This window comes from Hippocampus bargibanti, linkage group LG11 (genome assembly GCF_051943395.1).
Source record: "Hippocampus bargibanti isolate YZ-2025 linkage group LG11, ASM5194339v1, whole genome shotgun sequence".
Classification (NCBI taxonomy): domain Eukaryota; kingdom Metazoa; phylum Chordata; class Actinopteri; order Syngnathiformes; family Syngnathidae; genus Hippocampus; species Hippocampus bargibanti.
This window is the reverse complement of record NC_142744.1, coordinates 4,685,093-4,713,012: the sequence shown is the minus strand read 5'-3', so window position 1 is coordinate 4,713,012 and position 27,920 is coordinate 4,685,093. Positions and strand designations below refer to the sequence as shown.

General features: G+C 40.9%; 1 protein-coding gene across 3 annotated transcripts in view; it reads left to right on the top strand.

The window, feature by feature from the left end:
• The window catches only part of ephb1 (EPH receptor B1), a 165,694-nt gene that overhangs the window by 82,854 nt on the left and 54,920 nt on the right, over positions 1 to 27,920 (top strand). For all 3 annotated transcript variants that reach the window (XM_089007565.1, XM_089007566.1, XM_089007564.1), the window contains exons 4-5: positions 15,488 to 15,643; positions 23,144 to 23,479. In XM_089007565.1, the coding sequence (XP_088863691.1) occupies positions 15,488 to 15,643; positions 23,144 to 23,479 (492 nt within the window). The remainder of the gene's footprint in view (positions 1 to 15,487; positions 15,644 to 23,143; positions 23,480 to 27,920) is intronic.

Genomic DNA, 27,920 nt, shown 5'->3' with positions numbered 1-27,920 from the left:
GTATTTCCATCATTGAATGAATGGTTTCAAATGGATTGCAGTTGAGCACAGGCCAGAGATGTTCCCCTTGGCTTGCGGCCCCTCGCCCGCTATTGATTTGATCTGAGAGCCAATTGCTTTCACACTGGATTGACGTGTTCCGGGACAGTGAACAAGAAGGAAGGAGAGAAACAGTGTCCGAAAAGACATTTTGGAATTTCAGCCTTTCACACACAATAAACAAAGTATGACAATCTTTCGGAGCAGATGGACGGACTGTTTGTCGTCCATTTTTTTTTGTTGTTGTGGTGATACATGGTAGTGACTGCGTACTGATGCTTTGCGATCACAGCAATGACTGGCATGTGACACTTTTTGTTCTTCTTGCCACATAGTGTGAGATGTCATAAGGTCATTCTTCACACCAGAGGATTCGAACTCATGCTACATTTGCGAGCTGTATAGCTAGTTAGCACGTGGTAAGCAAATGTGGTTATTTTACAAATTCGTGACTTCAAGTTATTTTTTGGGGGGACCAGACAGTAGCTCTCTCTCTCTGTCTGTCTGTCTGTCTGTCTGTCTGTCTGTCTGTCTGTCTGTCTGTCTGTCTGTCTCTCTCTCTGTCTCTCTCTCTCTCTCTCTCTCTCTCTCTCTCTCTCTCTCTCTCTCTCTCTCTCTCTCTCTCTCTCTCTCTCTCTCTCTCTCTCTCTCTCTAAGTATCTCTCTTTCTCTCACTAAGTCTCTCTCGGTCGCTCTCTCGGTCTCTCTCTAGGTCTCTCTCTCGGTCTCTTTCTAGGTCTCTCTCTTGGTCTCTCTCTTTCTGTCTCCCTCTCTCTCTAGGTCTCTCTGTCGAGGTTTCTCTCTCGGTCTGCCAGTCTACCGCTCTCTCTCTCGGTCTGCCAGTCTATCGCTCTCTCTCTATGTCTGTCTGTATGTCTTTGTCTTTCTCTCCCTCCCTCCTAGGCCTCTCTCTAAGTCTCTAGGTCTCTCTCGAAATCTCTTTCTAGGTCGCCCTCTCGGTCTCTCTCTCGGTCTGTTTCTAGGTATCTCTCTTGGCGCTCTCTTGGCCGCTCTCCTTCTGTCTCCCTCTCTCTCTCTAGCTCGCTCGATAGGCCTATCTCTAGGTCTCTCTGTAGGTCTCTCTATCGGTCTGCCAGTTTGTTTCTCTCTCTCTCTCTCTCTCTCTCTCTCTCTCTCTATATATATATATATATATATATATATATATATATATATATATATATATATATATATATATATATATATATATATATATAAGCTGTTTTGATGTCATCTATAAATTAGTTTAGTTAATCCGTCGTCTAAGCACCGTCATGTCAAATTGTTCTTACCAATTCCCAGCTGAACAAGGTGTCAATGTTTTTCAAAAGGTCCACAATGTCATGACACTTAATGAGAAGTGCTAACAGTGACACACACACACACACATAGAAACACACATACACAGGCTGTTCATAGCCTCAAAGCATCGTCTACTAAATCTAATTTTGCATGGCCTTTAAAACAAAAGACAAACATGGCGCCGTAAAGCAGGGAAGAACTCGTGATGAAATAATCAAATGAATGCAGAGCAAATTCACACTACAACTCGCTAAAGATGATGTAATTCAATCAATGAAGTGATTAAAAATTACTTTGGAGGACAGAGAATTGGATCACTTTTTCCACTCTGTTACTGGAGATTAATTGACACATCTAATGCGTAATGCTTGGAGTTTCACAGAGGGTGATGATGTTGGGTTTTGCAAGTGTTGGAATAGCCTCAATTTTGAACCTAAAAGCAACTCCATATTTTCAAAAGCACATGTGCCTTTGATAGATCACTTTTGTGATTTCTTAGGTGTATTTTAAAGCTGTATTGTATTGTATTCCCTTGAGTGTGTCTCCATCGACAGGATGCATAATACAACTGCAGCCACTATTTTAGCTTTTATTCTTTGCACCCCGTAATGCTGCGCGGACTTATATGCGGAAAACTATGGTACAGACGCCCCCCAACTTACGAACATTCAAGTTACAAATAACGGTACATACGAACATTTATGCGGGTCTGTTTGGACAGAGATGCTGTAAATTAGATTTTGTATTGTGTGCCTTTTTCCAGCCGAGCTCGATTGGGATTGACTGCGTATAGTATGTGGGCAGGGAGGAAATCCCTCTTCCCAGTTTACGCTTCAGGAGGACATGATGCATAACAAACAGTAACGGCTGCTGGCACGTCATTCAGTCATGGATTGCTGAAGACCCAATGATAGGTTGTTGTACTACAGTCGGTGTGAATTTAACGTATGACTGTCAGAGCGTCTGTGTTTTATACTTACCCGTTCAGTGTTTGACGTCATCATACATTCGATACAAAATATAGCACTGAAGCAACTTACGAACAAATTCACTTTACGAACGACCGCTCTGTATGTATCTCGGTCGCAAATTGGGGAACGTCTGTAATCTTTGGCTAGTTTTGTTTGGCAACTGTTTTATCTGTTTCCTCCATCAATATTCCCAACTTAACTGTTCGCCAAGGGAGGACGATGATGGAGAAAGTTGTCCCCAATGTGTTTTATTTTATGTATTTTATTTTATTCCAAAACAAACGTGTCTGCCATTGTCATCGCTGCAGGCATATTGACCGAAACTTCAGGATAAGTAAGGTCGGCGCTGTCCAGATTTGGACAGCTTGGGTAAGCGTGGATGTACAAACACACGCGCAACTCCGTCGAAATGTTAGGGTGCGTCTCTGTTTTTCCTCGAGGAGGAGCAGAAAGAGAGAGAGCTTTCTGATAAGGTTATGAAGAGGTCGTTGTGATGTCGACTCTGACATGAATATAAATAAGGCGCGCTTTCCGCTAACCTTTGGATGGCTTTGCGTTGCAGGTGCGTTGCATACCAACCAGTGGCGTCAGTCTCTGCTCAGTCATGAGATGGAACGGAATTTTTCATGAACACATCTGTCTTTGTGCACGGCAACCAAAACGCACTCCCGGGCGTAATCGTGGATGATTACGGTGACTGTTCACAACTCGAAATGGCTGACGGGCAAACTACATCAACCGTAATATTGAAGGAAAATATCTGGGGAATCACAATCAGAATGAGAAAGCCTTTAATAGTCCCACAATGAAGAAATTTTCAGTCTACAGTAGCAATTTGAAAGAGGGTGGGTGGTAAAAAGATAAAATCAAAGTATTCTGAGCATAATAGAAATGTCAGAGGACTGTGCAAAAATGTTTCATCAAGAACTATACATTGTGCATGTGTTAAAAAAAAAGCATACAGTGATACATTGGCTTACGAACTTAATTGGTTCCCACACAGTGTGTGTAAGGCAAAAAGTTTGTATCCCAAAAATTAATTTCCCATAGGAAACCATTAAAATGAGAATAATCCGAAATGAACTGAAATGAACTGTTAAAAATACTAGAATGGTTGAACCATCCCATCATGAATTCTCTCATCATCTACCCAACAGAAGGATTGACATGATTTCAATTGCCCCATAATTGTTTCGAATGTAGTACGGTGATAACTCAGCTTACAAATTTAATTGGTTCCCAGAAAGTGTGTGTAAGGCAAAAATTTCATCTTCGAAACATTTATTTCCCATAAGAAACCATTAATGAAAAACAAGTATTTTTACACCTGTAAAACTGCAGCAACCACGAGAGATGCCCAAACCTCCCTCACTCCGCGGCCCACCGGATTGTGCTTGATTGCATCGGCTCGTGCGCTCCCTAACAAGTGGATTAACGGTCGAAGCTACGTCACAGCGGTTGTGTTGTCTGATGGGAAAAAAAAAAACTCTCCTATGGACCCGTACTAGCACCCTATTCGATGACTGGAGGCAGAAATAAACGGCACTCAGCTGTGTGATGCCACCATGGGTGTTGATGTTTGCCAGATTTTTTTTTCTGTAAACAGCGAATTACATCCGCTCAATTAGGAATCAAATTACGGTTGGTAAACAGTGAAAGGACTTTTGTTTTTCCGGAGTGTGTCATTGTTCTCTACTGACGTTTAGTTGCGCACGTTCTCCTTCACCGGCCTCATTAGCAGGTCTTCAATGTGGTTAGTTTTGGCTGTTTTTAAGATTTGCCACAGCTCCTCCCAAACAGTTTTTAACAATGAGCCATGGTTTGTTCATGTTTAGTGAACAAGAGGGACAAAACGTTGGCAGAATTCCTGTCTAAATTGAAAGTAAATGTCAAATGAAAATCCTCCAGTGCCGCATTGATTCAGCAAAGCTACTTTCTAAGTCAAGTGAGGACATTGTCCTCTTTCTGCCCAAATGACAAAAATAGATATAAGTACAGGTGGCTGATAAATTTCATGAAATCACAGGGTTGCATGAGGGCACAACCACGAATAAAATCACATTGCCCAGTAAAGTCACATTTTTCAAACTGAAAAAATAACATAATCACTTTAAAACTGGACAAATAACTGAATCACTTTACAAATAGAGTGATTAGCGGCGAGCTAGCGATTAGCATGACTTAGCAATTAGCGATGAGCTAGTTATTAGTGATGAATGATAATCTAGCGATTAGCGATAAACGATAAACTAGCAATTAGGAATGAGTTAGTGCTTAGCGATGAGTTAGCGATTAGCGATGAATTAGCGATTAGCGATGATGTTCTTGTTACTCATCCAGTTGTGAATATGATTCAAATAGTTCTGAAGAGGAAAGCATAAATGTTTGCAATCGATTAAAGAAGTCCTTCCGTATCAATTTGAGCCATCAGGACTCCAATGTAGCATCCCAGAAAATGCACAAGATGGCGCCCAAGCTCTGTTGGAAATAGGCTGTTTTGTCTGCTGGGAATTTGTGTCAACTAGTATCAAATAGTGGTCTTGGTGCAACACACAACTATTCACCATCGCGTGATTTATGTTTTCCTTCTAATTTCACCATCAACACGGATCAACATGAAGTTTTCAGACCAAACAAAGTACCCAAAATGCATTGTGTGTCGCTTTCTCGGTCAGGGGCGTTCCTGACGTGATGTCACGTCAGGAATCGTCACCAACTCGAAAATAAGACTTCCTGAATATTCAGCGCAAGTGTTAAAACTATAGCTATAAGCTATAAAATAAAATATAGCTATATGTTGTGGAATCTTTGTATAATACGCTCAGTAGAAGTCATTTGAAGTGATTTTACAAATTATGGACACAACTTGTCATTCAAGGCGGTTGTTTCTGCCAACCAGGACCAGTTTGTCGCCGTGTTGTGTCCCTGAATACCAATCACACCTTGGAAATCTGCCTCTCTCCCTCCTCCTCCTTCAACGGTTACTCTCTGACCAACCTTCTGTCCTTTTATATGCAAGATATGCTGTCTCCCTTGTATTGCTGCATCTCCCCTGTTAATAAAACTGACCTGAGCCAGTGTGCCAAGACGAGATAGTACCATCACAACACCGGGTGATGATGAGTTCTGTGTACAGCCCGAGAGATTATATACCGCCCTCGATTGTTATCATGCTGCCGCTACGGGCGCACCAAGACGCAGGGTGCACAACTAGTGAATGCACTTTTTGGTGAAAGGCATCCTTCCAAAGTCTTCTGGTCATGTCGTTTGCCTCTTGCGTCTTCAAAAGGGGGATTGTGTGGTACAAAAAGAACGCTGGCTGTGAGGTTACCATGGCAACTGTCTGCCCATGAGGCGTTTGCTGTCTGCTGAATGCCGTCCTCATTTGGTGCATGTGCACACACATACACATTCAGATCTTAATTTTTGGTGGTCTTCAGTGTCCACCGGACGGACACCTGCTTGGTGCGATCATTAGTAGGCAGAGATCCTGAGCCAAATTAGAAGATTTAATCTGTATTTCCTGTCGTGGACCTTGTCTCTGATTGTTCTCTGTCTGTACTGGCCTCCATGGACTTCAGTCAACATATTGTTCTCTCTTAAAGGACAACCGACGCCTTCGGACAAGTTGTGTCCATAATTTGTAAAATCACTTCAAATGACTTCTACTGAGCGTATTTTACAAAGATTCAACCGCATATAGCTATATTTTACATTTTGAGACTCACGCTGAATATTCAGGAAGTCTTGTTTTCGAGTTGGTGATATCACGTCTGGAACGCCCCTGACCGAGAAAGCGACACACAATGCATTTTGGGTACTTTGTTTGGTCTGAAAACTTCGTGTTGATGGCGAAATTAGAAGGAAAAAAACATAAATAATGCGATGGTGAATCGTTGTGTGTCGCACCAACACTACCAATTGCGGTAACACCATAAAAGTAGACAGAAATTCTCAGCAGACAAATCTGCCCATTTCCAATGGAGCTGGTGCGCTACCTTGTGCATTTTCTGGGACGCTACATTGGAGTCCTGATGCCTCCAATTGATACGGAAGGACTTCTTTAATCGATTGCAAACATTCCTCTTCAGAACTATTTGAATCATATTCATAACTGGATGAGTAACAAGAAAGCATCTTCTCCTAATCTGAAGCCATTGTTTTGATATTAGAGCAAGGCAAGACGTCTTGGCATCACGTCACGAACAAGGGGGCGGGACCTTCTGAAACTCGCCATTTCTGAGGTCATTTTGAAGCAGTTTTGGGATACTTTAAGTCATTTTTATCGGTGTTTTGCATTTTACTAAAAATATCAGCCTGCGTATTTTGGGTATTTTAGATGCTATGAAACGTTTTTCTGATGTCAGTTAGGAAACAAAAAAATGGTGTTGGTCGTCCTTTAAGGGCTAATAGATGATGCTAATTCAATCATTTATGATCAAAAAATGATCAATTCAACCCTCCCCCAATTCACTTTAAAACTGGACGAATCACATTTTTTCTGATGTCAGTTAGGAAACAACAAAATGGTTTCGGTTGTCCTTTAATGAGCAAGGAAGCAATAAATAGCTAAATGTAAAGTCACGTAAGATCCATAAAATCAAAGATTTCCAGTGACCTACCTGTTTCCTCTCATTTGCCGCCTTACACTTGTGATATAACGCCTCTTTTATCCAAGAAAAACCATAAAGGCACTTCAGCACAGTCTGAAGCCTAATTGGACGGTACCTTTGAGTTTTCACAGGATTTTAACGATGTTTCTTCACTGTCTCCGGAACTTTATATATCGCCATATTACATACAAGTAGGGAACTTTGAGGATGGACGGGTAATCGAGATCTAGCTTGGTGACGAGCACTGAGCGGTTGTTTGTGTGAATCCGTCGCAGATGCTAGTTTGAGTGTGGACGATGGGGTCGTGACACCGCCAGAATGGATGGATGATTAATGATCAGGGGGAGTGATTTATGGGAGGAACCCTTGAGCATTAAAAAAAGGAGATGGACATTCTGTGCTCTTTCACTCATCCTTTTCTTGCTGATAACATCTCTCAGCCCTGCTTTCTTTCTTCTTTCCTCTGTAAGAGATTAGCAGGTGACGACTGAGGGTCAAAGAGACTGACATAGACCAGACTTGGCAAACGATGTCACCGCCGTGAACCCTGAATGCTTGAAAAAGAAAACACACATGGCTTTCGTGAGAAGTTAGTTCGGTTTAAGATGAAGTGTCCTTCATTAGACCCGCTTGACTTATGTTAGCAATTCATTTGACATGTTTTGTTTACTTTTTTTAACCTCAACCTGAAAAGCGGCTACTTAAAAAAACCCTGCAGGCGTTTTTGCATACTTACTGACAAACCTTTGTTTGGAACCTGGCCTTTGTCTTCAAGAAATATATCATGCCATTCAATGACCTTGAAGAGAAAATGAACACCTGGGCTGGAGAAGCATCTCATTATCGTGGATCGTGGCAGCATAATGAACAGTGACAGATGAAGGGGAAGACGGAATACCAATGGGCACGACCGTTCGTTGGGCTTTTGTTTTTAGGAGATCCGCAGCTTTGCGACAACATGGGACCCACATCCCTTCTTTGATCTGCGAAATAATGATGGGGAAAATCTCCCGTGATTCGAGCAGTGGAGCTGTCACATCCTGTGACACAGTCACGAAAAGTCAACTAGGGGTCAACCGGGGTCTTAACCTAATCGTAAGCACACCCGAATGAGTGTGTATGTGTCTATAAGAAGGTCAACGTGTGACTGCAAAGTTTCTAAAGTCCACCCCATGTGATAAATGAGAGCCAGGGTTAAGAGTGTAACAGGTGGGGGGGCAAGGGTTGTACTTTAGGGGTCAGTGACGCTATCTTCCAACTCTTGCCCCTTTCTGAGTTAGGCACTTTTATTAAGACATAGCATGTTCCAAAATTTAAAATCGTACTTTAATTCACTCATTCACTGATGTGTAAAAATGTGCCAGGGTTTTTGTCATTTTCACTCCAATTGCAGGAGCCACAGAATATTGAGTTTTAGGACTGCATAAACATTCAATGCAGCCTAAGAAATCGGAGACTTTCTTCTTTCATCAGAAAAAAGAGGTAATTATTAAGTTTTATAACGAGACTTTACTGTATATATATATATATATATATATATATATATATATATATATATATATATATATATATATATATACATACAGTAAAGTCTCGTTATATCGATATCGGATATATCGATAGTCCCGGTTATATCGATACTATTTCTATGCACGCACGGAGAAAATTACATGCAAACAGGGTCGGATATATCGATAGTCCCGGTTATATCGATATTTTTTCGGACTCCCTTGAATATCGATATAACGAGACTTTACTGTATATATATATATATATATATATATATATATATATATATATATATATATATATATATATATATATATATATATATTTATTTTTAAAGCCGCGCCACACCAAAAAGTAAGACGAGAGTAAACTCCGCGTACTTTCACCTTGATTGGGTTGAGTAGGAAAGCCATTTCCGAAGCCATCTTGTTCATAATCCTTTTCACTGGCTGCCCCCCCCGACTCTCTACTGCAATTTTTCATTTTATCCTCCATGCGCTCGCTTATTCCTCTATGACAGCCTAATGTAATTCTTATTCCGCTCGACCTATAAATCCCACGGCTCCAATTAATTCTAATTCTTATGGCCCGTATGCGTTTTGCAACGGCGCATTGCGAACGCACGCGGGCAATGTGACACGGTGCCACTGTGCCACCATGTATGATGCATGGCCCGCAGTGTGCACTTCATTATACGCTTGGCGAGAATGTGGTACAGTCCAACCTCTGGAACCTAACGCTCGGCTTCGCACGGCGGCTATTATAGAAGCAAGCTGCGAGACCCCCCGACATTTATTGCTCATGCTGTTATGTAGAACATATCTCGGCCAATCAATGAATCATTGGAGAGGGAGAAATGCAAACAACCTGGATCTCAAGTCCAGGATGGTACCAGCTGGGACATAACAGATGCCATTTTAACTCATTCACTGCCCAACGAGTTTTTGTCATTTTCACTCAAATTGCAGGACCCACAGAATATTGAGTTTTAGCACTACATAAACATTCAGTACAGCGTTAGAAACCTAAGACTCTCTTCTCTCATCAGAAAAAAATGTTAAGTAATATGGTTCTGGAGTTATCTGAGCTTGAAATGGGGATGGCTGTACAAAATACAATACATACATATTGATTTATATAACGCTTTAACTACATCTGTAGCTGTAACAAAGCGCTAACATGGACAAATGGCAAATGCTGCCCCTCATGGAAGGGAAAAATATTGCTAAAGGTCTGACCAGCGCTTTATTTGATTTGAGAAATCAACAGTTGGTCTTCCGTGCTGTACTGCACGGTATTTATTTATTTATTTATGTATTTATTTATTTATTTGTTTGTTTGTTTAGCTAGTTATCCAGCTAGCATGTTAGCTAGTTACTTATTCAGTTATTAATGTATTTATTTTATGTGTATTTGTTTGTGTGTTTGTTTATTTGTCTATTTGTTTATTTGGTATGTATTTATGTATGTGCATATTTATTTATGTATTTATGTATTTGTTTATTTATTTATTTGTATTTACATGTCCAGTTATTCATTTATTTATTTTTCTGTGTACTTGTTTGTGTGTTTGTTTACTAGGTATTTATTTATTTATTTATTAAATGTATTTGTTTTTTTAAGGAATAGTTTTTATTTTATTTTATTTTATTTTTTAATTGTTCGCTTTTATGGACAGTGCCCTGATGGTTTATCTGACCATTTTTGTTGAGCAGTCTGTGGCTCCAAAACATTTTTTTTTTTTTTGGTTTTCAAAATAAAATGTCCTGGAGAAGTCATTGAAAAACTGCAGAAAAGGCAAACTCTCTTGCTAGCCGTAAAGAAAAAAAAAAGTCTGGTTGACCTAACGGTGAAGCAAACCTGTCAATCATTGGCGACCCAAAAAAAGTAAGGAAAGGAGGAAGGTGGAAGAGCACCGAAAACAATACCTTGCCGGTGGGACTGTAAAAAGGAGGAGGAAGCGGCGAATTGAGAAAGAAAAGGAGGAGAGAACAGTGCTGAGGCTTTGTGGGGGGCGGGGGTAATGTCTTTGGAGACCACTTGAAAGAGAGGAATGTTGTGTTTCTGGATGCAGCCAGTTCAATTGTGGGTTATTCTCCCGCAGGGGAGACTAATTGCTTGTTGATCTAATGTTCTATCCTCCTCCTGTGTCTGAAAACCAACACAGCCGCTGAGTGACGAGTCCATACAGAACAAAAACTCTTTGGCCTCTTCGGACTCCAAATATTCAGTCACCCGATCAAAAATAATGGTGGATGACTTTCAAATGAAAAGAAACCTCAGTGGATTTGTTAACAAACTGTATCACATTCTCATTCTCTCTCTTAAATACGCGACTGTGAAGCAGATCAGCGATCAGGCATGAAATGAATTGAAACGTGTTGTGTATCAATCAGGAAATGGGGGGGCCTCGCTCGTATGACACATATTGGAATCCTGATGTTGAAACGCTTAAACAGAGAAAACAATGTCTCGCCATCTACAGTGATACCCCAGCTTACGAACAGCTTTAGCTCCCGAACTTTTCGCTTTACGAACATTAAATTTGAGAGAATATAATCTTGGCATACAAACTAGTTTTTGGTGTATGAATCAAACCACACACCTCTTCCTATGAGTGCAGACGTAGTTTGTTATTGAATGGAGTACTCTTGCACCGAAAACGACCCCACCACAGGGTAGTGTTAAGCCGAAGAAGACACAAAAGAAAATTACGGTCGATCAGAAGAAGGAGATCATCAAAAAACACGAACGAGGTGTGCGTTTGTGTGACTTAGTGTCCCAGTACCAGCATGCTAAATCGACCATTGCTACTTGTGGCTAAGAGTTTTTCTGTGTTGTCTAAGCAACAGTCTCAGGCAATAAAAGAGGTTGAAAAACTTCTGTTGATTTGGATGAACGAAAAGCATCTAGCAGAGGACAGTGTAACTGAGGGTATTATCGCAGAGAAAGCACTGCAACTTAACTCGGATATCATCAATAGGCAACTACATCAATGACCATCACAAAGGTAAATAAAATGACTTTATTGTATAGTACAGTTTATTTCTTTAATTACAATACAATACCATATTTATTATACATAAAATAAGGTACATTTTATGTACTTTTAAGGCTTATTTCATAGAAAAGTATGTTTTATGGGGGCCTGGGAACGGATTATTCTAATTTTTAATGGTTTATGATGGGAAATCAATGTTTGGCAGACAAACTTTTCGCCTGACACACACTTTCTGGGAACCAATTAAGTTAGAGGTATCACTGTATTTGTTTTCTTCCAATTTCACAAAAAGCATTTGATCAACTCGTCATGCCTGATACTAATTCAAGTTATTGCGATGGCAGCTCTTTTTCTTTTCCCTCCCCCGCATTGCCATAGTTTTAACAGTCTCAATATCTTTGCATTAGGAGACACGTCAGGTGAAATCTGATCTAATTACAGACGTAGGGAAACTAGGCTGCCGTTTATATTGCTTCCCTGCAAAAAAAAAAAAAACGCTGCTATACAATGCAACATATTTATTCATGGTCCAAAGATAGCCAGAGAGTGCAATCGCGGCATTACAGTTTGTTTTGCTGCTTGTGAAACGCGGCTTTAATCTGCCTCATGGCTCCTGGGGTTGTTTCCTAAGCCGTTTGTAGTTGTTGGGATCTTGTCCTCGCGTGGTCGATAGGCATGCGTTTTTTATGGTAGGGGCGACTGGGTTTGAGGCTGCGTTTTATGACGAGACGTCAGGCCAGTCATTCGGCCACCCGCCGGTTTGTCTGGCGGCTGCATGTAAAGATGGCCGACGTTGGAAAGCTATTTATTAGTATCGTCGTGGAGAAATTTACATATCACATCAGCAAAAGTGATGAAAGGAAGAGGAAAGGAAAGTAAGAAGTAGAAAAATAAAATACAGAACCTGCTGGAAAGGCAGCCACTCTCTCTGCGCCATCCTGAAGTCAAAAGAACAAAAAAAAACAAATAATATGACAACACAAAGACAATGAGAATCACTCATTCTTAATTATTTTTATTTATGTAGTTATTTATTTATCTATTTATGTATTTGTTATTGGGTTGGATTGGATTAGCTTTTATTAGTATCGCAGTGGAAAAATTTACATTTCACAGCAGCAAAGGGATGAAAGTAAGAGGAAAGGAAAGGAAGAAGTAGAAAAACAAAATACAGGAGCTGCTATAAAGGCAGCCTCTCTCGCGGCGCCATCTTGAAGTCAAAACAACAACACAAAACACACAACACAGTCAGTCAATCTGAAGCACTTTCTAGATGGAAAGAGGAGAGAATCAAAACATCATTTTCACCAGTGGATTACTGACATCATGGTGAAATGTGCACGCCTGCTACAAGCTAAATGTTGAAAGCAAACACGACGAACCTGTTGCATCCATTAAAAAAAAAAAGAGATGTTGAACATTTCCTGTCCGACGTAAATCCACTTCAATTCCAAACCGCAACAGTTCCACATACACTCCTTCCTTGCATAGCTAGCGGGTCATCTTGTATGTGGTATTAAAACTTTAATTTGTCATGTCATCATCCGCTTCAATTCCAAACCGCGATACTTCCACATACACTCCTTCCTTTCATAGCTAGCGGGTCATCTTGTATGCGGTATTAAAACTGTAATTTGTCATGTCATCATCCGCTTCAATTCCATGCCGCGACCGTTCCACGTGGATATGTATCAATGCTTTGCGCTGACGCTCCTTTCTTTCATCGCAGGCGGGTCCCCTTGTAGGCGTTATTAAAGCTTTAATTTGTTAAGTCATCAATGTTGCAAATTCGCGGAACGTGAGGGTTAGCAGGTCAGCAAGACGTGAGATGCATATTATTTATTTTTTTGACAATCCCCCTCAGGAGGTTTTTCGTCCTCCACCATCAGAAAGGCGGCGTTAAGCATGAAACATTTATCGCCGTTATTACAGTCGGTAAATCCATCTGTGCTTTGCCCCCTCAACCGCTTTGCATTCTTTTGGGATGCGAAGGTAAACAAATGAGGTTATTAGCTCCATTCCCGCGCACATATCATCCACAATAATCTTTGTCCTCTACTGTGGCCTTTTTAGAGTTAAGGCCTAATGCGTTCTTTAAAACCACCACGGCTGACTGACAACAGGGCCGCCACCGGAACGGACACTCGTCCCACGGGAGACTGCTCATAATCTAATAGTCATTGTGCAAACAAAGCAATGTCACTGCTGCAAGTCGATACAAATCTGATTAGGAAACAGTGACTACCTCACTTTGCTATTTTTTTTTGGCTTCTGGACTTTGCCTTCTTTTTTGCGATTGACTATTGAAAAAAATAGTGATACCTTGGCTTACGAACTTAATTGGTTCCCAGACAGAGTGTGTAAGGCGAAAAGTGTGTATCCCAAAAATTAATTTCCCATAGGAAACCATTAAGATGAGAATAATCCATTCCTAGGTTCCCATAAAACATACTTTTCTACTTTCTAATTTTCTAGGCCTTAAAACGACACAAAATAGACCTTATTTTATGTATAATAAATGTGCTATGGTATTATAATTAAAGAAATAAACTGTACTGTATAATAAAGTGGTTTTATTTACCTTTGTGATGGTCGTTGATGGCTTGATGGAATGGAGTGGCCGGTTTCATCAGCATTAAACATATTAACATAATGAGGAACGTAGCCTTCTTCTTTCACCATCTTGAGGAATGATCCCTTGTAGATACTTTTTCTGCGATAATTTGACCTATTTCCTCATCAATTGTGTTCTGTTTAGCTGGGTTGATAGCTTTTTGCATCAAGTGTACAAATGGCTTGTGAGGGTTATTTGTGCAGCCTGATTGACTGCATATTTTAACCTTCCAGTCTACACTCTGCCTTTGAACTATCAAAGTTGAAACAAGTCCAAATTTCACTATTTCCTATCCATTTTATCACCTGTCGTCTGCCTGTCTCTTTAATGTTTAAACAACCTCCCCTAACTGCTGCGTTCTTGACCAATCACGTGGCTTTAACCAAAGACTGGGAGCTGGGAATAGAGGACCAAAACAAGCCGGCTGCCATTTTCTGGTTAGGAGAACGGGCTCGTTCGCGAACGTCACTTCACTCATTGTGGCATCTCCGTGTGTATCCCGAAAAATAGTTTGTATGCCAAGGTAAAATTTTCATAAATTTAACGTTCATAAACCGAAAGGTTCATAATCCAAGGAGTTCGTAAACCGAGGTATCACTGTAATTACAGTAAAGTCTCGTTATATCGATATTCAAGGGAGTCCGAAAAAATATCGATATAACCGGGACTATCGATATATCCGACCCTGTTTGCATGTAATTTTCTCCGTGCGTGCATAGAAATAGTATCGATATAACCGGGACTATCGATATATCCGATATAACGAGACTTTACTGTATATAAAAAAAATCTGGGTTATCTTTGAACAGGGGTGTCAAATTCATTTTTTGTTGAGGGCCACATTGTAGTTATGGTTTCCTCTCAGGGGCCATTATATTGTTTATCCCCTTCTGATATTACATATAGATCACATAACAAATTAATTAATAACTAGTTTTCAAATCTGAAGTCAAAAATAATGACTGCTAGCTGTCAGCTTGGTTTCTCTGTGTTTTATGTGCAGTCTATTGATTTTTTTCTGTCTAAAGAGAAAAAAAACTATGGCCAGGCTTTAAAACATGCATCGCGTTGTCAATTTATATTTGTCTGTTCTCGGAATGGACAGCATAAAAAAAACATTTCTGTGCTCACAGGAAAATTACATTGAATATTTTATTCCACTTACTCGCCACAAAAGTGACCGGATTGTTGTCAAATTCAAACAAAATACCAGATTTAGCCTGACTCATAAGAATGTTTTTTTTTCCTTTTCTAAATCTCTCGGGAATGCTCAGAGAATGATAAGAGACTGTAAGTGGCAGAAAACATGGACTGTCAAGATTTATGCATAACTCAATCCACAGAATTCACTTACTTTCAATCTGGTTTCCTGTCATGTCTCGGTCTATTTTCATTCAGGCTAATGTTTGTGTGTGTGTGTTTTTTTTTTTTTTCCCAGCATGCCCACCGGGTACCTTCAAGTCAACACAGGGTCGCGGTTTGTGTCTTCAGTGCCCTCCCAGCAGCCGCTCGACCGCCGAGGCCGCCACCATTTGCGTCTGTCGCAATGGTTACTACCGTGGTGACGCTGATCAGCCAGACCAACCCTGCACCAGTGAGTACGCGACATGACGTAAACGTTCTGACAGTGTGCAGCCTGTAACGGCACGTATGCATCCGTAGCACTTTAGTTTGAACATAAATATAACATAACGTCATGGAAGTTGATGTGTTGCTCCCGTTGACCTAAATCGAGTGAATCCTCCAACCGTGATTTTTTTTTTCCCTCTCTAGGAGGCTGTTTTTTTTTTTTGTCAACGTAATGGAATGATATAATAATCTGTCAAAGGATCAAAATATCACAAAACATTTTTATTTTTATTTTATTTTTAATTAAACAGAAAAACATATCATAGCCATACATGCCTTACTTGTATCTTCTCACTGCTAGCAAAGTGCCGCACGTTAGCCTGTGTGACACAAGTTAGCTGTGTGACACAGGTTTGCCGCGTGGCATAAGTTAGCCGTGTGACACAAGTTAGCCGTCCTGTATCTTGTCTTCTCATTGCTAGCAAAGTGACGGCTTTCCGTTTTAACGACTAAAGTCAAATCAGCGCTAACAGGCTCTTAGCTGTTTAATAAATTTGCCAAGAATGCAAATCAAAGCCCCCAAAATTAAAAAAAAAGGAAAACATGTGTACATACTTTGAGTTGTTATTGAACTGATGTGACAAATGTTTGCTGCGTGCCACAATTTAGCCTGCGTGACACAAGTTAGCTATCATGTAGCTTGTCCTCTCACTGCTAGCAAAGTGACAGCTTTCCGTGTAAAGAATACAGTCAAATTAGCGCTAACAGGAACTAGGCTCTTCCCTGCTTCATAACATTTCGAGAATGTCATTCAAAGTGCCAACATTTTTCAAAAAGCAAAACATGAATAACATACCTTCAGTTGTTATTGGACTTAGGCGACAAAAGTTAGCCGCGTGCCACACGTTAGCCTGCGTGTCACAAATTAGCCGTGTGACACAGGTTAGCCGCGTGACGCAAGTTAGCCGTATGACACAAGTTTGCCGTCCTGTATCTTGTCTACTAACTGCTCGCAAAGTGACGGCTTTCCGTTGTAAATACTGCAGTCAAATTAGCGCTAACGGGCACAAGCGTGTTAGCTGTTTAATAATTTTTCCAAGAATGCCAATCAAAGCCCCCGAAATTAACAAAAAAGCAAAACATGAATCACATACTTTCAGTTGTTATTGAACTGAAGCGACAAAAGTTAGCCGCGTGCCACACATTAGCCTGCGTGACACAAGCTAGCCATGTGATACCTGTTAGCCACGTGACACAAGTTAGCCATCCTCCTGTAATCAGGTCAAACTCCATTTTACACAATTTGAGAGGCATATTTTTCTTATTTTTTTCCTCCCTCCAGTCGTGTTGAAACAAAGTACTTTCAACTGACGAGCTAAATGATCTCGGTTGAATTCACTAAATATATGTCACCAAGGTTTCGGCACTCGCTTGAGTTAAGTGAGGTCACAGTTTTTTTTGTTTTTTTTTTCGTTTTTCTATCTGTCTGCAATCATCCCCCTCAAGTCCTAATGACTCAGGCAGATGTCGTGAAGCAAAATCGTCCTCGTCTGTCTGCAATCCGATAAAGCCTCTCACAGTCTCATTTGTTGACTTATTACAGTTAAAAATAAATAAATAAATCGGACTCCTTAGACTTCCTGATGTCCTTGTTGCCACTCATACACACACAGTGCAGAGCACTCTGATAACTGGAAAAACTGTATTTACCTCTCTGCTTCTCGTCTCGCAGTAGGTTAATTGTACGATTTCAACATTTTGAAGTTATTTTTGATGATAGTCAATGCTAATGTGATTTTTTTGTAATTGCTATCTACAAGTGAATCTAATGGGCATAAAAACATGCTTTTTTTTCTATTTTAAATCTCTTAAAATAAATGCCTTGAGGCTGTGGAGGAGCCCCACTGCAGCACAGCTGTCTGCTTGGCTATTCTGACTGCTCCCCAATGAATTCATCCACACCTTTAGGCTTTGGAGTTTCTCTTATCGTGTCTGGCCTCCCTTGGCACGGCACACAACACCGCTCTGGTGAATTAGTGGTAGCTCCATCGGATACGCCATCTGCCTGTACCTTAAGGGCCTCAGCTCTGCCGAGCTATCTTTCCAAGAGGTCCCAAGTGGAGTTTATTGCAGTCTAATTTGTTCGGATTTCTCACTGTGGCTTTTCTTGCTCTTTTCAAGTCCACATAATCATTTAATTACTTTAAATGTGTCTTATTTGTTCATTAATCGGCGCCACTCCAAGATCACACTTGCTCTTCTGGTAGATTTTATAGATTATTATTAGCTAGGCAGTGTCGTGTTACTTGATGTTGCCTTTTGTGTAGACATGTTGATTCATGGCCAGTGCGCCCATAAACCAACCTGATGGGATAATAGGTGGGTGGGTTGTGTCACTGAATTTATCCCACGTCCAGACCGTTGCTAACAAATCATGGGACTGATGCGCTCTGGCAAGACGAAATTTGCACCATATTTGGTTTTTCGTCATCAGGAACTAACATCCGTAGATTGCTAATGTAGGGATTCAATAATCCTTTGCTCCTTCACCTTTATCTGGTATTCGTTTCAATGTTGCTTTGCGCTTGGATGGAGTAGTCTATCTACTGGCTTAGACTGTTGAGCTGATGTTACCAAACTCAAAGAGAAGACATTTCCTTGATAGTGTTCTGTTATAAAAAACGAACCCAAGTTAAAAGAACAATCAAATACTCATTTCACAGTCATCAGTCATCATTTCAGTGAATTTGGTGAGGAGGGACTCGTGGGATGAATGCTTTAAAATGTCAACTGCCTCTTTGATAACGAAAACGATGGCTACGATTCCTCATCCAACTTCGGTCGAACGATCCTCTTGCTACAGCATCTACACCGCTTCTCTGACGACAAAAGAGATCATTTGCTTGATGCTCCGGCTTTTTTCAGTCTCAACAGGGGGAGGCATTGAGATCCTCCTCGTCGGAATCACCTCATCGCAGTCAGACCTGATAAGACCAATGGCGTAGCGAAAATCAGGCCGTCCATGGCAGGAGACGCTCTTGCGCTTTTTTTTGCAGGACAGCATCAGAGGACCTGGTCTTCCTGTGTGCTCCAGATCGCTCTGATTAGCTCACTGATGGATAGTCCGGCGTCTGGCTCTGTCAGCGTGGAGCTTCATGCCATCGCCCCCCCACCCCACGTTCCCATTCATCCTGCTTCCCTAGGGACAGGCCAAGGGATCTCATCTCTTCACCATCCCAGTCTGCCATCTTTTGCTGTTTAGCCCGAAGAGTCTTGTGTCTCACACACAACAACCACTTCCTCGCAGCTAACTTGGATGCTCTCGTCAGACTTAATCCTCCCTGCCCACGCCTCGATTTGGAAAATAGAAAATGTGAGAATGGTGTCATCGAGTAAACATTTTCAGTGGGCCTGTGGATTGATCTTTTTTAATTTATATTTTCCCCTTCAATATGTGAGTAATAGGAGGTGTGACAAAATGAGTGGACGCTAAGGTGAGACCGACATTAGAACTAATACTGATTGGGCATAAGGGAGAATAGATGCAGAAATCAAGCACTGTGCCACAAGAAAAAAAAAAGCAATACAAGGATTTTCAAAGAAGGGCCCACAAGGAAAAGACGGGAGGCAAAGTTACCTCATCTGTACCTATCAGCTTTTCCAAAAAAAGAAAAACAAAATATCCAGAACCCAAACCTCTTTCTGTTGCACAGGTAAAGATGATGTGGTGGCTGGTGAGCTTAAGTGCTGAGTGTCAGCAGGCCACCAACGCCTCCATCTCTGTCTCGCACACCCCCACGAAATATTACTCCTCATCAGACGCTGTATTTTCAGCTCTCACGAACCCACACAAAATGTTCAGCACTCCTTTCGGGCGACTCCGGCGAGTGATAGGGATCCATCCGCAAGTGGAGACCTTTTGTGACTCTTTCAGGCCTGTTTCAGCAACACAAAAACAAACCATTTAAAAGTGGGTTATTTTTGACATGGGGTCTTTGAAATCTGTTTTTCCCCATCATGAAGACAGCTTGTAACACACCAGATCTTGCAGAGAACTCGCAAGACCCTTTTCTTATTGTGGCACAGGTCCGGAAGATTTGTATTTTCACAGTAACTCAGCCTGAAATTTATAATTTCAATCCAAACGTAAAATGGACGCAATTACCGATTGTGTATAATATCTTAAGATATACCCCAACGGGTTTTAAACTTGGTTCGATCGAACCCTAAGGGTTCGTTGAGTCGGTCTCAGGGGTTGGATGGATCCTCCACCGCAGAGGTACACCCTTCAATCTAGCCTGTAGTCTGAAGTTAGTGGTCACAGTCATTGAAAGAAGGGTTCAGTGAATGAACATATGAAACTGGTGGGGTTCGGTGACTCCAACAAGAATAAGAACCACTGATTTATCCGCAACCAAAGCTTCGACCCTGGAGTAAATTAATGAAATTAGGAGAAAGACAGAGTACACCCTGGGAAGTTTGCTAGTCAGCAAATAGATTAACAACCATGAACACATCTGGACAAGTCAAGTCTGCAAGTAACCCCACAAGTTGCAAAAATGCAAAATCAGCGTTTTCATGGGGGGAGAAAAACTGCCTTTTGCGCATAATCTAATTACCCGGACGAAAAAAAGAAAAAAAAAACATTTCCACTGTACTACACCCACTCTCTGCCCTGGAGCGTCTGAACTTACTGGTTGCACTGGTCCGTCTGATTTAATGATTAAATTAAAGCTCGCCTGGATATGATGATACCCCTCCCTTGGAATACTGGTTTGAATGAAAGAAGTGTGTCTCTGTGCATAAACAATTGTGACTGACATGGCCAAATGAAGACCAGCTGAGAGCCCGCAAGGAACATTCCCTACAAATTAAATCCTACGGCCAATTAAAACTGCCATGGACTCACCGTCCTAATGGCCTGCAAATCGCTGGATAAGTGGCAGTCACATCTGATTTCCAACATCATTCCGACACATGTAGTTCAGCTGGATCCAGGACAACAGGGTGAGAGGGTCTGTATCGCCCTGTGGAATGGATGACATAAGTCACAGTTATGTTTCCAACGGGTATATTAATCATGCAGATGGAAACGGAACATGACAACACACTAGCTCAGGCATGTTCATGTCATGTGCCTGTACCAAATGGACAGATGTCAATTCCATGTGTCTTTCAGACACATATGTAACCGTGTCAATAGCATAAACGCAGAGTGAAACTTTTTCAAAGATCTGGCCGATTGCAGTCTTCCACATACAAAAGCCAATTATGATCTATTTCAGGAGGTATGTGAAGATGTCCTTTCAGCCAGACCGTAGTAATCACACAAATAGGGTTGTGGTCTTCCTGTCACCAACGTTGCATTGCAGGGGCGGTCTGAGCCGAGGACACAATTGGTTCCAGGTCCAGATGACAATCGCACAATGTTTAGATATCAGTGCTCTCGTCATTTGCCTCTTGAACCAAGAGGCATTCTGATAGTTTAACATGAATTGTTCACAGGTCCGACGATTGTTCACTCTTCTGTTTTCGAATGATTGTTAAAAGCCAACAAAACAAGCGTCCTTGGATCAGTTCTTTACAAAACGCTAGACCAGTGCTTCTTAAACTGTGTTCAATCAGACCCTTGGGGTTCGGTGAGTCGGTCTCAGGGGTTTGGTGGATTCTCCGCCGCAAAGGTCCACCCCTCAATCTAGTCTGTAGTCAGCAGTTAGTGGGCACAGTCATTGAAAGAAGGGTTCGATGAATGAGCATATGAATCTGTTGAGGTCTGGTGCCTCGAACAAGATGAAGAACTACTGCGCTAGACGAAAACATTTCTGGGAGAGAAATAAAGAAGGCAAAAACCAATAAAGATGCAGTTAAAATTTAAACTAACCTCATTTTTATGCTTTACTCTATTCTTTGTGTTTTACATTGTGCACTATTCTCATTCTCATCAATTGTAGCATGTTTATGTTACATTTTTTGACATATTTTTAAGCTTCAGAAAAGATGTATCTCTGAATTTAGGGAGGACTTGGAACGGATTAGTGTATTTACATGGAAAATGTGACTCTACTTACAACATTTTCCTGTGAAGAAATATCTTCCAGAACTAATTGATTTTGTAAGTAGAGGTGCCACTGTAGTTGATATACCTTCAACCACTATGTATGTTAGAAGTAGGTTCGTTCAACTTATTTCAAAATAAAGGTCAGACTTCACAAGGTATAAACCGCTTTCAAATCCGGTCTCCGGGGAACCCTTACTGAACCTCTAAGCAGCTTTGGCGCTGTGCAGCTCTGTGTCGATGGTCATGCGTGCTATCTCAGGGCCAAGATATCACCCAGAGTCTGGAGGGAGTCTCACGCACAGCCAAGACTCTATGGCATCATTTGAAATCCTAAAGAACCGTACTCCACGCCAGTCTGTTTTTGAAGCAGCCGAATCTGAATGCGCCGCTCAAGCAAAGCACTTTGTTTTATCGTTCTGTGATTTTCCCATGAATATAATTTTGGAGTTTTTTTCCCTCCTGGGGAGTGAATGGTAGCGTGAATCTCCAGAGCCACTTGGATAAGAATACTCCATGCAACACTGCATTTTGCTAAATAACCAATGTTTGATAGGCACAAACGTTTCGCTGTATGATCCCCCCTGGGTGTGAGAGGAATAAATTAGCATTCCAATAGCACTGAAGAAATAGAGGGGGAAAAAGTGGCTGTTGCCAACAACACATTACACTGACTAAGTCTGTGACTGTAAAGTGTCCTTGAGAGCTTTGAGAGGGCCCCTTAAAATGAAATATATTATTATTATTATTGGATTGGATTGGATATGCCTTTATTAGTCTCACAGTGGAGAAATTTACATTTCACAGCAGCAAAGTGATGAAAGGAATGAAAGTAGAAAAACAAAATACATGAGCTGCTGGAAAGGCAGCCACTCTCGCGGCGCCGTCTTGAAGTCAAAATAAAAAAAACAAAAAACTAAATAACAAATAATATGACAGCATAGAGACAATATGACAAAACAAAGACACAGAGAGACATTCATTCTTCAGGACTTGCTGTACCCTCTTTGTGATGACATGAAGCAGTTCCATATTATTATTATTATTATTACTACATCAATGAAGTAAAATTTATGCAATTTATACTCCTAATGTATCTGAAGGAAAAAAATTATTATTATTATTATTATTATTATTATTATTATTATTATTATTATTATTATTATTATTACTTCCTGTTAGGTATATAGCTGTTTAGCTATCTATTAGCTAGCTAACTTTCCATTTATTTGAGTTACTTCCGGGTTGAGTGAACGCTGGCGCGTGCGGCTGCCGCTGCTCACCCACTTTGAAAGACGCTTAGAAATGAAATGTATTATTATTATTATTATTATTATTATTATATTCTTCTTATTTATTATTATTATTATTATTATTATTATTATTATTATTATTATTATTATTATTATTATTATTACAAATCCAGGCTTCGTTCAGCTTTTAGCTTACATATGCCATGTGTCTCTACAGGTGTCCCATCCAGCCCAAGGAATGTCATATCCATCGTGAACGAAACCTCCGTAATCCTGGAATGGCATTCTCCGAGGGAGACAGGAGGCCGAGGCGACGTGGTTTACAACATCTTGTGCAAAAAATGCCAAGCCGATCGGCGCGCCTGCTCCCACTGTGACGACAATGTGGAATTTGTCCCTCGTCAACTGGGTCTGACGGAGACCAGGGTGTTCATCAGCAACCTGCTGGCGCACACCCTCTACAGCTTCGAGATACAAGCCGTCAACGGCGTCAGCAATAAGAGCCCCTACCCGTCTCAGCATGTGTCGATAGACATCACCACCAACCAGGCCGGTAAGTGGTTGCAGTGACACGGACGTGATGAGCGATGAACATGGGGACGAGTTAGCCGTAGTACATCATTGACTTTGTGGTGGATGTCTTTGGTAAACATTTGCTGCCTTGTATCTTGCGGGGCGAGTGTGGGGGGTAAAATGTCGTTTCAAAACGGCGTGGGAGAAATTTCCATTGAGAACAGGATGAAAAGGCTTCTTCAGCCGTGAGCTGTACTTCTTTGAAGATGTCGGACCTTTCGCTCCTCATCCGAAGAGCTTCGTCAGCTAAATAAAGTTGTGCTGGTAAATATACTGTACAGGGATACCTCGGTTTATAAACCCCATGGTTTACGAACGTTTCGTTTACAAACGTTTAATGTATGAAAATTTTACCTTGGCATACGAACTTTACCTTGGCATACAAAATTTTTGGTACACGGAGTTGCCTCAATGAATGATGTGTCTTTCGCGAACGACTCCGTTCTTCTAACAACAAAATGGCAGCCGACTGTTTTTATTCCTCTCCTCCCCGCCCCCAGTCTTCGGTTAAAGTCACGTGATTGTGTGCGTGACTGGTTTAAACGTGGTTTAAACATTAAAGAGACAGACAGACGACAGTGAGAGAGTTTCAACTTTGATAGTTCAAAGGCAGAGTGTAGACTGCAAGGTTAAAATATCCTTTCAATCAGGCTCCACAAATAACCCGCACAAGCCATCTGTACACTTGATGCAAAACGCCATCAACCCAGCTAAACAGAACACATATGATGAGGAACAAGGTAAGATTATCACAGAAAAAGCACCGACAAGGATTCATTTCTCGAGATGGTGAAAGAAGAAGGCTACGTTCCTCGTCAAGTGTTTAATGCTGATTAAACCGGCCACTACATTCCATCAAGCCATCAACGACCATCGCAAAGGTAAATAAAATGACTTTATTATAAGGTACAGTTTAGTTCTTTAATTATAATACCATAACACATTTATTATACATAAAATACGGTATATTTTGTGTGGTTTTAAGGCTTAGAAAATTAGAAAGTAAAAAAAATATATGTTTAATGGGGACCTGGGAACGGATTATCCTCATTTTAAGCGTTTCCTATGAGAAATTAATTTTTGGGATACACACTTTTCACCTTACACACTCTGTCTGGGAACCAATTAAGTTCGTAAGCCAAGGTATCCCTGTATATTTTCACCGAGCTAATCTGATTAGCTTCAGCGAGTAGTCCACTGCTCCCCCCAACTTTAGAGCAGGGACCTATCTAGAGGTCGGGCACCACCATCTCTGTCCATTTGGGATATATATTTCGGGCCAGAGTTACCAGCACAATTTGAGTTAGCTGATGAAGCTTTTCGGATGCGTCACCTTTATAGAAGTACAGATGACGGCTGAAGAAACATTTTCACAGATGGACCAGTCCTGTATTACTGAGAGCCAACACAGACGAATTGAAAACATGGTTTTGTTGGTTTTTTTTCAGTGTCTCAAAACGGCTGACCGCTGTGCCAAAGGGATTTTTACATAGCTGGTAGATTGAAGCAAAATGCTAGCTGGTTGTAGTACTATAAGCTCCCTCATCCAAATCAAAAGAAAGGATTTGAAAGTTGATATTTTCACAATTTTTTTGACAGACACCATCATTCCTTTCCTTTGTGGTTTCTTTCCAACCACTCAACGATAGCCCTTGTCCCAGTTCCCAGTTTTATTCAAGGCATTGAAGCTTTTTAACAAGGCTAACGACATTTCGAAATGCTCTTATCTCTTTCTCCCTTTGAGACTCACATCTGCACGAAGCTTTGTTGTTTTCTTTGGGTCTTTTGCTTAATTAGACTTTTTTTTTGAAGCGCAACGCTGTCATCGAAACCTGCCGACTGTCCTGTCACTGGCCTCAATTCCACACGGCTAAATTCCAAACGATCCAGAAAAACTTTTTGTTTCATGCTTTCGTGTGTTTTGAATTAAACTGAGCGCTCACATATGTGACTTTTCAAGCAGCCTTTATTTATTTATTTATTTATTAAGCAGGGCCGACACATTGAACTACATAGTTCGCCTTTACCCGTTGTGTAGCTTCATCTGTGGTCATCGCTTTTATGTAAGCCAGCTATAGGACATCTGATTATAAGTTTACGGATAGCTTTGATTTTCAGTCGTGATGTCCGGAAAACCGTACGTTGACGGTTTATCTTAATCCGAGCATTCAAATTGACCTTCAGCCTATTTTCATTCTGTACCTTCTTCCATTGTTTGTTCACGTGTCAAAAATGTAATATTTTGTTTCCTGCTGGGGCTGTTTCATGCTCCTGTTGGCTTGGAACATGCAGTTGAAAGGGCACAAATATATGTCTTTCATGGTAACGTGGAGTTGCAGTGAGGTGAAAGATGATTCCCAGTTGTTGTATGAAGTGATGTCAACACATAGGTATTTGCTGTTGAAGTTGGCCGGGGACTCACTTTGCTACGTTGTCCTGTCACGCTCTGTCGCATGTCATAGCAGTCCATTAAAATTGCTCATGTCACATGTCCATTTTTTTTTCTTGTCCGGAATGACAAAAATGGAATCACTTTGGCACCAGAAACATGGGGGAAATGTACCTTTTCATAGCTAACATTGCCGGGAAACTCAATATACGTAATTATGAATACAAAACAAAAAGAACATATCCATCTGTCCATCTATCTATGGATCTATCAAGCTAGCTATTGAGCCAGCTATCGAGCTAGCTATTGAGCCAGCTATCGAGCTAGCTAGGAAGCTAGCTATCGAGCTAGCTATTGAGCTAGCTATCAAGCCATCCATCCATATATTTATCCACCTATCTATATACAGTATTTGCATATTATTATTATTAGTAGTAGTGGTAGTAGTATTAGTATTAGTATTAGTATTAGTATTAGTATTAGTATTAGTATTAGTATTAGTATTAGTATTAGTATTAGTGAAGTCATTGAGCCACAACATGTCTTGCAACTATTGTTGTTATAGTCTCATTGCTTATACCAGCAGCTGTTTGCTCAGCGTGGCTACATGCTAATACTGGTTCGCACAGTTATGGATTTATGGCTTCCTGTCCCTAGAATACCAAACAAGTGAACAATAGATGGTCAGCTATCTAGCTAGCTAGCTATTTGATATATAGTGATATAGCTGGCTGGCTAGCTATCCAGCTAGCTAGTTATTAACTATCAGTTGGCTAGCTAGCTCTTTTTATATCTATTTGAGTTACTTCCGGGTTGGCTAGTAGCTAACTATTTATTGGCTATTAGTTATCTATCCACTAGCAATTAGCTATCTGTTCCGTACACGTTCAACATCAACATTCATTCATTCAACCGATGACTACAATTTAAAAACAAATCGGAATCTGCTTCGCGGATGACACCCAACTCTACCTCTCCAGCAAACCCGACGCTTCTCTTCCACCTTCATCCCTCTCATGTTGCCTCTCAGAAATTAAATCCTGGCTTTCCCATAACTTTCTCAAGCTCAACAGTGAAAAAACTGAACTTCTTCTTGTCGGTACCAAATCCACCCTCCACAAAACTAACAGTTTCTCCCTCACCATTGACAGTTCTACCGTGTCCCCCTCCCCTCAGGTCAAGAGTCTGGGTGTCATCCTCGATAGCTCACTTTCCTTTCACTCCCATATTAATAACATTACTCGGTCTGCTTATTTCCACCTCCGTAATATTAACCGTCTCCGTCCCTCGCTCACCCCTCACTCCGCTGCTATCCTTATCCACAGTCTTGTCACCTCCCGCATCGATTATTGCAACGCACTTCTCTTCGGTGTCAATCAGAAATTTCTCCATAAACTCCAACTCGTCCAAAATTCTTCAGCCCGGATCATCACCAAAACCCCCTCCTTTCACCACATCACCCCTGTACTCCAGCAACTCCACTGGCTACCGGTTAAACATCGTATCGAATTCAAAATACTTCTGTTTACTTTCAAAGCCATCCATAACCTTGCTCCTCCCTATCTTTCTGACCTGCTTCAAATCTCTGTTCCCTCTCGGTCCCTCAGATCCTCATCCTCCCTTCACCTCTATGTGCCCTCTGCCCGTCTCACCACGATGGGATGCAGAGCTTTCAGCCGCTCTGCTCCCAAACTCTGGAATTCACTCCCACCCAACATCCGTAATATTGACTCCCTCCCTATTTTCAAGGCTCATCTCAAAACCCATTTGTTTAAAATTGCTTTCAATGTCTAATTCTCTCTGCTATTTTATTATTTATCATTTTACTTATGGTTTTATTGTTATGTGCTGTGTTCTATTGTTTTTATTGTAAAGTGTCCTTGGGTGTTTTGAAAGGCGCTTGAAATAAAATGTATTATTATATTTTGTGTGGTTTTAAGGCTTAGAAAATTAGAAAGTAAAAAAAATATATGTTTTATGGGGACCTGGGAACGGATTATCCTCATTTTAAGCGTTTCCTATGAGAAATTAA